This window comes from Miniopterus schreibersii (genome assembly GCF_964146895.1).
Source record: "Miniopterus schreibersii genome assembly, chromosome: 6".
NCBI lineage: Eukaryota > Metazoa > Chordata > Mammalia > Chiroptera > Miniopteridae > Miniopterus > Miniopterus schreibersii.
Genome location: NC_138107.1, coordinates 86,120,184 through 86,133,420, shown reverse-complemented (window position 1 = coordinate 86,133,420; position 13,237 = coordinate 86,120,184). Strand labels below are relative to the sequence as shown.

Below are 13,237 nucleotides of genomic sequence, written 5' to 3'. Positions count from 1 at the left end.
AAGAAAAGAATACAAATTTTAGAAGTCCTGGTAAGATATGACTTATTTTTTCAGTGATTTTGAAGCACTTCCCATGTAGATAGAGGTTTGTGTGTTAAGTAAGCTGAGATGAGAGTTGGGTGGTCTCTCAGGGTTTCTGTCCTTGAGCAGGAGCCATGTGGCTGCTCATCTGCATGCTGGGTCACCTGGTTAGTGAATTGGTACAACATAAAGTGAGCTTTCATTAATTTATTGTGCTAGATATCCACACATTGTGATAAAATTGAAGCAAATGGAGGCTTGCAACTACTTCAGAGGCTGTACCAACTTCACAAGGACTGCCCTAAGGTACAGAGAAATATAATGCGAATCATTGGAAATATGGCTTTGAATGAGCATCTTCACTCAACTATAGTTCGCTCAGGTAACCACTTTATATACTGAGTATTTGGGATCCGGTGCTTTGTTCTACCTCTACTCATCATGATACATCAATTTTTCAATAGACTGAAGACTTTGCTTAGGGTTAGTACAGGTCCTTAGAGCATGTTGTTTTAGTATAGGGGCAAGAAATTGCTTGAGATGTTTGGATAATCGACACCTAAGATAATGTGTGTGGCAGTCACAGGAGAGCAGGTTTTGCTGATGTGACCATCTAAGTGTTTATATCTTTGATATGAATGGTTATTAGAGACCAAGATCTGGATGCTTTGTGTGCTTACTGCTCCTGGGGTGTCTTTATTCTTGGCTCTTTCAGTGGAAAAGCTAGGTGATACAAAAAAACATACACATACATACACATCTACATACATATCTGCACATGTACAGTTGACCCTTGAACAACACAGGTTTGAAGTGTGGGGGTCGACTTACACGCAGATGTTTTTCAATAAATACCTGTACTGTTTTAGATCTACTGTTGGGAGTTCTTGGATACAGAGAGCTGTCTGCATGTATTGATCTACACCATTTTATATAGGGGACTTGAGCATCTGCAGATTTGGTATCTGCAAGGCGCCCTGGAACCAGTTCCTGGCAGATACTGAAGGACAACTTAAGTTTCTGAGGAGTCTAAAGTTATATGCAGATTTTCAACTGCGTGGGTGGCTGGGGTCAGGGCCCCTAACCTCCTCATAGTTCAAGGGCAACTGTATATATGTTCTTACATTTACATATATTAGAAATTATTAATTTACATTAAGAGTGTCTTTTGATCAGCAGAAGAGGGATCAACAAACTATAAAGGACCACTGACTGTAAGTTTTATTCGTCCCTCTTTTTATAGGTTCTTAAGGTGGAAACCTAGATCACTGGCTTTAACTTTTTTCTCGTTTCAGTTATATATTGCTAAGTATCAGACCACCTCAGAACTCACTTGTAAAACAGGTCATGCATTTTGCTCATGAATCTGAAATTAGGGCAAGGTTGAGGAGGATAGGCTTCTATCTGCCCAGTGCAGCATCAGTTGGCGCAACTCAGCCCTGGAACAGAGGATACACTTACAGCATCACCTGCTCACAGGACCTGCAGATTGACACTGGCTGTCAGTGGGGAGCCTGGTGGGGGCTAGGCCATTGGCTCCTTTCTACTTGGGCTTCTCCATGTGACTTGGGCTTCCTTAAAGCATGATGGTTGGGTCCCAGGGGCAGATCCTGAGAGAAAGCCAGGTATAAGCTCTTTTGTTTTTTATAATCTAGCCTTGGAAGTAACTTCTGCCCTACTCTCTTGATTAGAAGCCAGTCACTAAGGATAGCCCATATTCAAGGGGAGGGGATTCAGAGGGGTTTAGATGCATCACCTCTTGAGAATAGTGTCAAAGAATTAAGACATGTTTTAAAATCACTACAAATTTCTATTATAGATATTTAAAGTTGTAAGTTTCCTCTAACCTGCTTTAGATGCACCCCTCAAATTTTGGATATATTGCATTTTCATAATTACTCACTTTGAAATATTTTCTATTTTCCCTTGTGATTTCTTCTTTGTCTCATGGGTCATTTAAAGATGTACTCTGTGCTTTACAAACATTAGGGGTTTTCTAGACACATGCTAAGTTTGCCTCTCTGCCATCAGTTTCAGTCTGAACCCTCTCGACCGTCTGAGATGGATTAGTGTCAGTACTTAGGAGGTGTGTTCTCTTCACCAGGCTGGGTTTCCTTACTGGCAGAAGCACTGAAGTCTCCCCACATCATGGAGGCCTCACATGCCGCCAGAACCCTGGCTAATCTGGACCGAGAGACAGTGCAGGAAAAGTACCAGGATGGTGTGTACGTGCTTCACCCCCAGTGTCGCACAAGGTGAGAGAGCAGACAGTCCCCTTGTCCCCGTGGGGGTGGAAAGTGTGGAGGGTTTAACATTTTAATTTATTCCTGCATAATTTAGATAAGTTAAATACCTTACAAATAAGTCACATACCTTATATCCTGAAACAGTTTTTCCTAATAACCTCAGAAGCATCGCAGGCTATTGTGAAAGCATGGAAGGGACTAAGTTCTCAGGGTTAGTGCACATCAAGGGCTTGCGCTCAGTAGCTTGCATTCACCTTTCATTACACATCACACTTAAACTGTGCGTGCGCATTCCTTTGTCTCACAGCATTTTCCACGTAGATTTAACAGCTGATTTGGATTGTACAGGTAATTCTGGATGGGAAGGAGAATAGACATCATTATTTATATGCAGGCAGCCAAATTAGCTTGGGCCTAGACCTCCAGGGACTGGAGAAAGTTCACATTAGGTATAAAAGCATGTGCTGGAAGGAGTAAGTCGTAATAAATTTGACTACTCCTTAAAGTTATTTATGGTCGCCTTTTCTAGTTGTGTCATTGCCGAGACGATAAATTCAGAAAGGACCACAAAGAAGAAGTTATATCTTTTGTGGGTTTTTGTCAGGCACTTTAAAATATTACCTCAGAAAATAGCGAAAACTTTTTAATTTGAAAAATTGATTGCCTACTTTATTCCAATTTGTAAGTAAAATACTGTGGCATTTGCATATTATATAATTATGTGCCCTCTATATAGATGCAAGTAATATACTGTCTACATATTTTTATTATTTTTTTAATTGTTGACATTACAATGTCTCCCATTTTCCCCTTCTTTGCCCCACTCCACCCAGCCCCAGCCCCACCCCAGGCCTTCACCACTATCTACATATTTTTAAATGTCATATCCAAAGAAAGAATGTTACTTTAAAATGTCATTTGCTCTATTTCTGATAAACATTATCCTTAGTAAATTTTTGAAAATCTTTTATACATGCTGTCTTAGAACCTACACTAGCATATTCTTATTTAATTTTTTAAATACTTTATTAGTTTGTGGGACAGTCTCATGGAATTCTTTGGAGGGCAGTCTGACATCTGCTGCTTCTCTGGTCACTGAACTCATTGCAGTTGCTTTTGGTTGGTCCGCCTGCTAGATGTGTCTCCGTTTCTGTAGAGCAGTGAGCACGCTCCGTGCGTCTTTGCAGAAACCCCCTGTAGGGTTGGTTCTTTGGGGAAGCCACGCTCCTGACGCTTGCCTTCACTTTATTTTATGTCATGTAACCCTAAGCGCCATCCACAGAGAGTGCTATGTAGATTCTCACCAGAACAATAATGTGCTCTTTCTGCTTCTCCTTTAAACTCTCCCCCACCAGTCAGCCCCTTAAAGCAGATGTCCTTTTTATTCATGGCCTTTTGGGAGCAGCATTCAAAACGTGGCGCCAGCAGGACTATGACCAGGCTCCAGCTGAAAAGGTTTCAGGGGATGGAACCAGGTACACAACATGCTGGCCCAAGGTAAGGACACGGCTGGCTGGTATTTACCAGGACATACTGCTGGTCGCTGGCTGTGGGGCCCTCATTGTGACTTGCTTTTCTATTTTTACTGGGATGCTTCTCCATGCAGTGTTTCTTTCCCTTGGGGACACCAGTGGTATGCTACATGAACAGCTGGGCTTATCACCTGTGCTGTGTAATTTAGGGCACAGTGTGTGACTCTAAAAGAATATTCCAATAACTAAAAACGGGGGCAAGGTAATCATTCACTTCCATTAAAAATATACTATAACACATAATATATTACAGTCATGGCAGTTGGCCAGTTCTCTGATTTTAATAATTATAAAGAGAGACTTTGAAGAAGTCATTCTGTGGATTTCTTTGACATTTTTTCCAAAGAGCCTTGACTTTGAGATGAAGTCACTGAATGGAAGTGATCAAAAGCTGAGTGAAACTGATGCTGTAAATAATGTGGAAATAGTTCCCAGGGCTTTGTGCCGCTGCTGCTCATGCACCGTCACTGAGGCTCGTCAAGCAGAGAGAAGGGTTTTGACTCTGGTGATACTGAAGTGTGGGGATGATGGCAGAGCCCAGGTCCAGAGATAGGACTTGACTAATTAGTATCTCTGAGTGCTCAGGGCGAGTCTCACCAGCAGAACATACTGTCTGTCCTGAGATCACAGCTTCCTACTAAATGCTTTGAAAAAGCCAATTCGATCTAAACTCAAAAACAGGCCTTGCTTCTGGCAGGAGCAGATTAAAACAGACTATTCTCTGGACACCGGCACTGGCCTTACTCTATAGATACTGATGCCACCTTGTGACCAGAGACATGAAAAGATAAAATGCTAGACTTGTTTTTCTGGTCACCTTTACACTTTGTCCCAATGTGGTATTAGTCAGTATTAGTCCTTTAGTTATGAATTTCTATTACTAGGAAGTAGTTGGGGCAGTGGAAATTCATATATGCTCTCTTGTACCTTTTATTTTACATAGACGTGGTTAGCAGGAGACTGTCCCGCTCTCCGGATTATATCTGTGGAGTACGACACTAGCCTTAGCGACTGGAGAGCGAGGTGCCCCACAGAAAGGTAATGGGAAGCTTTGGAAGGGCAAGGGCCCAGGCCACAGGTGGGCCCTCTGGGATGGAGATAGGATTTTCTTATGAAAAACTAACACAACCTTTTTTCTCTTTGTTCTAGAAGGAGTTAGCTATATAAATAAATTAGATAGTGTCAGTGTTGGGCTCCTAACATGGTTCACTTACAACTATTCTAATAGGAACGACCATGGATCCCATAGCAAAGTCTCCTTTACTCCTAGAAGTAAATGTTGTGCTTTTGGCTTTTGCACAGTCATACTGGCTAAAGGAAGCAAAGAAAATGATGTTGAGCAATATAGGCTCATGTCACGTGTATGTCACCTGTGCTACTGTATGTACAGGAAGGGCCCAGGACTTCTGGGCTTAGGACCTAGACTGTAGCCAGTTCTCCTTTGGCTGCTGTGCAGTCTCAGACAAGCCCTTTATTTGCCTGGGGAGCTTTGGTCTACAAATTGAGGGAGTCGGCCTGAATAAGTGGGTTCTGAATGGCCCCCACCTGGGTGCCAGGGGAAGGGTGCCAAGGGCCAACAGACTAGACCCCAGGGCTCCCTCCCCATCTCACCCAGAGGAACTATGACAAGCTTTTATTTTGAAGAAAGATTCTGCAGGGAAACAGTTTGAAACTACCAGACCAGATAGTTGTGAAGTTCTATTTTGAAAATTGCTTATTTTGAGTTCTCTCATTCTAATAGCTTTCTGGTATTTCTAAGTAACAAACCAAAATAGTGTTTTCAGCAGAAAGGACACAGGTTCTGAGTGGTGGGGGCAGTTGGTGTGAGACCTAACTTTGACCTGTGAATATTGCCAGACACAGATGCTTGTTTAGTAAATGAATGGCCTGTTTTGGGCTTAGATATTCCCAGTTATGCCAGTGTGACTAAATTAGAAATAGGGACAGCAGTTGCAGGAATTGAGCAGAGAGAATAGGGGTATTCCTGACTGCAGATGTAGCACGTAGCATCAGTCCAATGAACAAATGTTTTCACCTTAAACTTTGGAAAGCAAAATTTGGGGAGATCAATACCCCCTCATCATGCCTGCTGTTTTCATTTTGTTCAGAAAGTCCATTGCATTCAGGAGCAACGAACTTCTTCAGAAGCTCCGAGCTGCTGGTGTTGGGGACAGGCCAATGATTTGGGTGTCACACAGCATGGGAGGTAAGTGTGTGCCCACGGCCACAGCCCCTCCATGCCTGCTTACCCCAGCCCTGTAGGTGTCCACTCTGGGGTTCCAATGCTTGCTTGCTAAGGGACATCTGCTCCTCCCAGCCCTCTCCCTGATCCAGTTGTAAATTTTCACCATCCACTGCCTAGTTTACTTGCTGAAATGCTCAGGATTGCTGATTCCAGGCATTCAGCTGAGAGGAAGGCAGATGTGGCCTTTTGTGTCCTCAGCGAGCCAGTGTCATCATCTGTGTGACCTTTGTGTATCACTGCTGGCTCCCAGCCCAGTGGGGACAACAGAAGGTGCCTTTCTAGGTGCATTTTCCTATGGAAGCTTGTTTTGCCCGGAGGGTTGGCTTTATGGACTATTGTGGTGTGTTTTTGGAGTATTAGTACCATCCTAAGGGAGGGGCCATCGGTGGCTGCTGTGGACAGTACAGGGAGACTGGCAGCTGCATTGTCGCTTCATTGATGGACATGCAGCATAGCACTCTTGTGGGACAGTGCAGCCTGGGCTACAAATGAGTTTCTAGAATCTCACTTGTTTGTAGGTAAGATCCTGATCCAGAGGATCAGGAGTATTATCCAGTGTTGATATTTTAAGGCCCTGTTTATTGGACTACAGAGAATTATCGCTTAAACTTTTTAAAGAAAGCATCTCTTTTTCTGTGTTTCTTGTTTTGCCTTTTTGGGGTTTTAAGAACAATGGAGGGAAGGAAAATAGCTTCTGCATTGTTTTTTTCTTCTCTGTGGCTAGGTCTTCTTGTAAAAAAGATGCTGTTGGAAGCCTCGCAGAAGCCAGAAATGAGTACTGTGATAAACAATACCAGAGGGATAATCTTCTACAGTGTGCCCCATCACGGCTCCCACCTGGCGGACTACTCTGTCAACGTGCGCTACCTGCTCTTCCCCTCTTTGGAAGTCAAAGAACTCAGCAAGGGTAACTCTTACATTCCGTCACGAGGGGAACTGGGATGGCAGGAACCTCAGTTACCAGGAGAGGGGGAAGACAGACAGTTTCCAACCTATTGTCTCGTTTTATTGTTTGTTTGTGAATTGTGTTTAGACTGTGATGGAAAATTTTTAGTTTGGCTTTGATTTTTCTTTGATACTTTCCCTTTTTTGTCTTAAGCCATTATTTGTTCAAATATAACAAGTTTAATAGTATGTGAAATATTTAAAGTTTTTAAAGTTATGTAATATTTTGCTTTAAGTATAATTCCAAATTGCCAATTAATTACTTTTTTCTGAGTTTGGAAAATCACCAGCTGTTAGAATATGCACAGGCTTTGAAGACTCACCTTATTAACTATAAAGCATTATATACAGGGTGGGGCAGAAGTGGGTTTACAGTGGTTCATATGGGAAAATAATAATTAAATCATATGAGAATAAACTCTGTTTTGCGTAGTCACAGCTGTAATCCTACTTTCCCCCCCTTGTTTGTTTTAATTAATAAGCATTAATTCCATTTTCTGGAATACCTGCTGATCAGAATTCAGAGCCCTTGGCTTGAGCTTGAATATGCCAGACATCTTTTTATTCATATTTTCTCTCACCTTTATGGAGAGAGTTATTTGACTGTCTTCTAAACATTTTGTTGAATTTTATTTTTTGCAGTCAAATTGTATTTTCCATAAGCTCTTCCTTGTCCTTTGATCCGTCATCTTTTGACATCATTCTAAAGATACAAATTAGTGGATTTTTTTAAAGTTCTGTTTCTGCCCGTGCAGGTTTTTGTTGGCTCCTCAGGTCGTCTCTCTTAGGTTGTCGGCTTTCCTCTAGTATCCATGCTTCCTGGGTGCCCTTCCTACTGGAGGCTGAGGGACTCTGACTGTGGCCAGGCTCTGGTGATGGAAGCTGTGTTGTAGGGTGGGGGTGGGTGCCAGCCAGCACACAGGGGACCCCCAAGAAATTGCCTGGGGACTGCTTCCTGCTAGCCCAAGACATGGGAGATCTCTGTTCTGTGTTGGTTTTAGCCCTCTACTCTCAGCTTAAGGGGTCCTTAGGAAGGAGAGAAAATTAACGAGCCACCATCCGAATTAGAACCCTGATTTTCTCTCTAAATTTGGAAGGTGAATGTATTTTATCGTGAATTAGATAAACAATTTGTCACAGTCTTGTTCTCTGTAATTACAGATTCTCCTGCACTTAAGGTCCTACAGGATGACTTTCTGAAGTTTGCCAAAGACAGAAACTTCCAGGTGCTGAATTTTGTGGAAACACAACCAACCTCCATTGGTAGCATGATCAAACTGCACGTGGTGCCCGTGGAATCAGCAGGTACTCCCTCTGTAGAAACTTGTTGACCATTAGCTGCCTAGTTGGTCATACCCAGCATTTAATTATAAACGTCAACTTTTATATTTAGCCTCTTAGTTTTAGGAAGATCTAATTCTGTTATTCTTTTCAGCCATAGATTAAAATTTCTCAGTAAATGTACAACCTCGGTTTTACCCCTCCCCTCCCCTCATTTAATTGATGAGTGGCAGAGGTTAGTTGGCTACCTCTGAATTAGCCATTGACAGTGAACTCTGTTGCATTAAGGTAAGAACATGAAACCCTTCTATTAGCTGGACTGAAAGGGGCGTTGCATTTAAAAGACTGATAACTGCATGCAGAAACCTTAAAAAAGGGAGTGAAAGATATATGAGGAATATTCAAGCAACAAAAAGTTTTGATGGAAAAAAGTGTTACAAGTACAGTTTCTTTATGATCCTGATGTTGAGGGAAATGACCTGTACCTGCTACTATAGTGTATTATACTGTGTCATAGGCTGTTTGAGAGTAGGGCCCAGATCTTAGTTCTCTTTGTAGTTTCCTTTATTACTCAGCTTGGTAGGTAACCCGCACCTGTCACTCCCTGGAGCTCTTCAACTTGGCTGTCAGACCCTTTTCTGATCACCTCTGAAGCTGGCTTAGGTACTGTCCTGGGAGCCCTCAATGCTCCCTGTAGCCAGGGACAGTGTGTTGCTGGAGCACTTGCCAGATGGTTCTTTGGTTTGCATAACAAGTTTTGTTATCTAAATAAAATGAAAAAGACTTAATACTCTAGTGAAACCTAAAGATGGTATACCTCCAAGTAATATGCCGTAGGGTGGGGAGTTACTATTTAGTAGTTGAAAAACTTAAAGAAGTCAAGGAACAGCTGCAGGGTGTTAAAAAAAGGATTTTTGGAAGCTTAAAGTAAAAGCAAAGTTAATATTGTGGGTTAACTGCTTGTAGTGACATAGCCTCGACATAGTTCTGGCTACACTTCCTCCGTGTCACTGGGAAGCTTGTCTTCCTTCCCCACCACCGGCAGTCCTCACCTAGTACTTGTCGTCACTTCCGTCCAGGTGGACTTCATAGGCTCAGCCAGGTCTCTCAAGCACTAAGTCACCCTCTCCCCTTGGTGAGTGACCATGGGGTTTGGGTATAGATAGAATGGACCCAATGTGAGACGGTCCCATTCTTTTTATCAGGACAAGGGAGCTCATTATCAAAGTTTATAATATAAACTCTAGAAAAAGAAGTGGTTAAAAGAAGTATGGAGTGATTTATAATAACCTGCAAGTGTATAAAGGTTTGGAAGATGTAATGCTCAGGCTCTATTCACTACTAAGTTAGGAAGTAGCTGGAACACAAACGAAGACTTTATGAAAAGCAAAAGCTATAATTACACCTGCTGAGAGTCCCTCCTGGCAGATTAATCAAATGCAGTTTAGCTGCAGTGAAGCTTCCAGCTGCCCTGTCTCTTTAAGAGTCCCTGTCACAACCAGATTAACATTTAGAACTATGGACTTGGCCTCTCGGTGCTGACGGGGAGAAGCTGACAGTTTTACTTAGATCTTGTTGACATTTGTTTTCTCTTCAGATTTAGGCATTGGAGATCTAATTCCTGTGGATGTCGACCACTTGAACATTTGTAAGCCAAAGGAAAAGGGTGCTTTTTTGTACCAACGTACCTTACAATTCATCCGTGAAGCTTTAGCCAGAGACCTTGAAAACTGACCATTATCTTCCATTTTTCATGTGAACGCAGTGCAAGAAATTTGATGTTCTTTGTGTAAGCAATCGTGCAACAGTCACTATGGCGTCAGCGTGGTGTGGAGTATGTTGCAGGCAACAGAATACCCTGTAAGGCACAAACAGAGGTGGCAGTTGGAATGACAGGCTAGACTGGGTTCTTTTGATTTCAAGGAATTCCACGTGTGCCAGTGTATGTTTTGCAGTGTTGTCCCTGGTGAGCAAGCTGCTATGGGTAGAGAATGCCTTTTGTCACCTGTGACTGTCTATGGCTTATGCTGGAGGAACACTGATGGCTTCTGAAGGGATAGCAAATCGCCAGCTTACCATAGCAGTGCCATTGGGAGAGTACCTAGAATGGACAGGAGAGTGACCTAGAACATAAAAGGTTCTGTTTTTGTTTTGGGTTTCCATGTGCTGTAAATTTTTACTGACATGTAAGTATAAACCTTTGTCTAACATGAACTTTGTTAGACCTGTTGTCATCCATGGGTCAGTTCCTTGTAAGTTTTTATTTTCATATGGCCGAGAACAAATATTTCTCTTTTTAAAAAAAATCTAGCTTGTAGTAATTCTTTCCAGACGTTAGCTACCTATACTTGGAATTTTTCCCAGATAAAGTAGCTAATCCATTATTGACCAGTGTGAATAAAACTATTCTGAGCCATTATATAGATTAGCAATACTTAGTATCAGTATTCTCAGATTCTCTTTAGGCTAAAAAAAATATACCTTTCTCTCTGCTCATCTGACCTCCAGCATGTGAAAAATGGGAAATCATTTTGACTTTTTCTAAATAATAGCATTATTGAGGTATAATTCCCATTTCATAAAATTCACCCTTTTAAATCGAGTTTGTTGATTTTTAGTATACTTAGAGTTGTGCAATCACCCCCACTCATTTCAGAACATTTTCTCATCCCCCCAAATTACCCCATTACCATGAGCAGTCACTCCTTACTTTTTCTACCCCGGCCCTGGCAAACACTATCTACTTGGTCTCTATGGATTTGCCTGTTTTTAATTTTTCATATAAATGGATTCATACAGTACGTGCCCTTCTGTGTCTGGCTTCTTTCTCTTAGCATGTTTTCAAGGTTCATCCATGAGACGGCATGTGTCAGTACTTCATTCCTTTTTATGGCCAAGTAATATTCCATTGTGTGGCTATACCACACTTATTTTTTCATTCATCAGGAGATGGATGTTTAGATTCCAATTTTTTGGCTATTATGCTGCTGTGAACATTCATTACATTTTTTGGTGTGGATGTTTTCCATTCTCTTGAGTATGTACTAGGAATGGGATTACTGGGTCATATTAAGCTTATATATACTATTTAGAAGACAATGGACATTGTAGAATGGGATAGTCAGAGTTAAAACTGGAGTACAGAATCTGGCAATAAACTGAGGTCAACAGTAAGCCACAACCTAACAAGTGACTTAACCACTTGTGTTATGTAGATGTGATGGTTAGCCTACAACAGTAAGTAGCAACAGTAGCGCTAACTAACGGGGTGACATGGGGAGAAAGGTGTTTGGTTCATTTTTTTTTTCTGTTCTCCAGGAACCGTGGCACATAAACCATGGTTGAAACAATTGTTCATTAACTTAGAGTAATGCAATGAAACCCTACTCCTTAAAATCTCAGTATAGCTTTTATAGCTGTGCTTGAAAGATAAGGTCCGGGAGAGAGGTACAATGTAGTACTAAATTACTATAGTTTTTCAGGCAGGTCACTTAACATTTCTTTTTATTCTGCCTATGAAATGGATATAATGTACACAGTTTCACTTTATCAGTTTTGTGAGATTTAAGGCAGTAATGTTTTTAAAATAACGATTGCCCGAAAAACACTTTAAGAACACAAAGTATGAAAACACATGTAGTTGAAGTAGCTTCAGACTTAGACCATCAATAAAATGGTTCTCCGAGTTTAATCAGCTTGGTTTAAATACCCTTTCTGAAAAAAGTTCAAATGAAGCTTTATCTCGCCTTTCCCCTCATGTGAAAAGTCACTTTGAAATGATCTTGTTTAAGAAGGAAGTAAAAAGCCCAGCCGGGCGTGGCTCAGCGGTTGAGCGTCGACCTAGGATCCAGGTTCCATTCCCATCAGGGCACATGCCCAGGTTGTGGGCTCGATCTCCAGCAGGGGGCGTGCAGGAGGCAGCCGGTCAATGACTCTCATCATTGATGTTTCTATGTCTCTCCCTCTCCCTTCCTCTCTCTGAAATCAATAAAGATATAAAGTAAAACAAATAAAGTTTAAAAAAAAGTAAACAGTATAGGTATTACAGAACAAACTACTGCAAGCAAGCTGTAAATAAAGCAGCCTGAAAATGGAGTCAGCTATCCCTACTTAACCTATTATTTTCTTTCTTATCACGTACCCCAAACCTAAGAGATTACATAGTTAACCCCAAGTTTCAAGGGCACCGAGTCCCCTTTACCCTAGTGTTTAAATCAGAGGTCACCACAGAAAGAGACTTCAAAAAGGAGGGTCATGATACCTCTCTGGACAGCATCTTGGCTGTTCACCCAAGGTCACACCGGCAGTGGAAGGTGGTGGAGAATGCAGGCCTCTGCTCGGTGAGAGCGAGGGTGTTGGGCACCAGCTTTTATTTCCTACTGAGAAAAACAGTACAGTAATAAAGTGATGTGTATGGTTTTTTTTTTTTAAACTTGGTTCATAATTCACAAATTCTGATTCCTGAAATTTGAGTTTCAGGCATAGCTTTCTGAATTTTCATCCCTTTGTAATATCAAGTACGTGTATGATTTTGTTTTTATTGACATTTGGTAAAAAAATTATGTCCATGAAAAAAATTTAAACATGTTCAATAAATGTCACTTTAAAGTACTTACTCTAGCTGATTGTGCCCTTATCTTGGATGTTAAACACTCCCAATAGCTAATCACTTAAAATCAAAAATTTGTTTATGAAAAGTGACATTTATTATGAATTACCTTAATAGACCAGAAGACATAAATCAGTTTAATATCTAAGAAATTTTCAAGTTTAGAACAAGCCATTCTTGTAAAAATTCCACTTCTTAATCTGCATTCAGCTTGGCCTTGGAGTTTAGAAACAGCCCATGGAGTTCAGTACCTGGCCCCAGATTGTGGAAACACTAAGCTTACTAGAACCTTTTGCTTTCTGGTTTAGTCCTAACTTCATTTCTGGATGGTAAAGCTAACATATAATGAACGTCAGAT

The 13,237-nt window shown here is 41.3% G+C and overlaps 1 protein-coding gene across 2 annotated transcripts in view; it reads left to right on the top strand.

Annotated features, from left to right (window-relative positions):
- Positions 1–12,889, top strand: part of SERAC1 (serine active site containing 1) — a 36,926-nt gene extending 24,037 nt beyond the window's left edge. For both annotated transcript variants that reach the window (XM_081140720.1, XM_081140721.1), the window contains 8 exons: positions 241–403; positions 2,126–2,276; positions 3,623–3,764; positions 4,743–4,837; positions 5,908–6,005; positions 6,769–6,951; positions 8,151–8,294; positions 9,868–12,889. In XM_081140720.1, coding sequence (XP_080996846.1) covers positions 241–403; positions 2,126–2,276; positions 3,623–3,764; positions 4,743–4,837; positions 5,908–6,005; positions 6,769–6,951; positions 8,151–8,294; positions 9,868–10,004 — 1,113 coding nt within the window. In that variant the 3' untranslated portion in view covers positions 10,005–12,889. The remainder of the gene's footprint in view (positions 1–240; positions 404–2,125; positions 2,277–3,622; positions 3,765–4,742; positions 4,838–5,907; positions 6,006–6,768; positions 6,952–8,150; positions 8,295–9,867) is intronic.
- Positions 12,890–13,237: the final 348 nt, after the last annotated feature.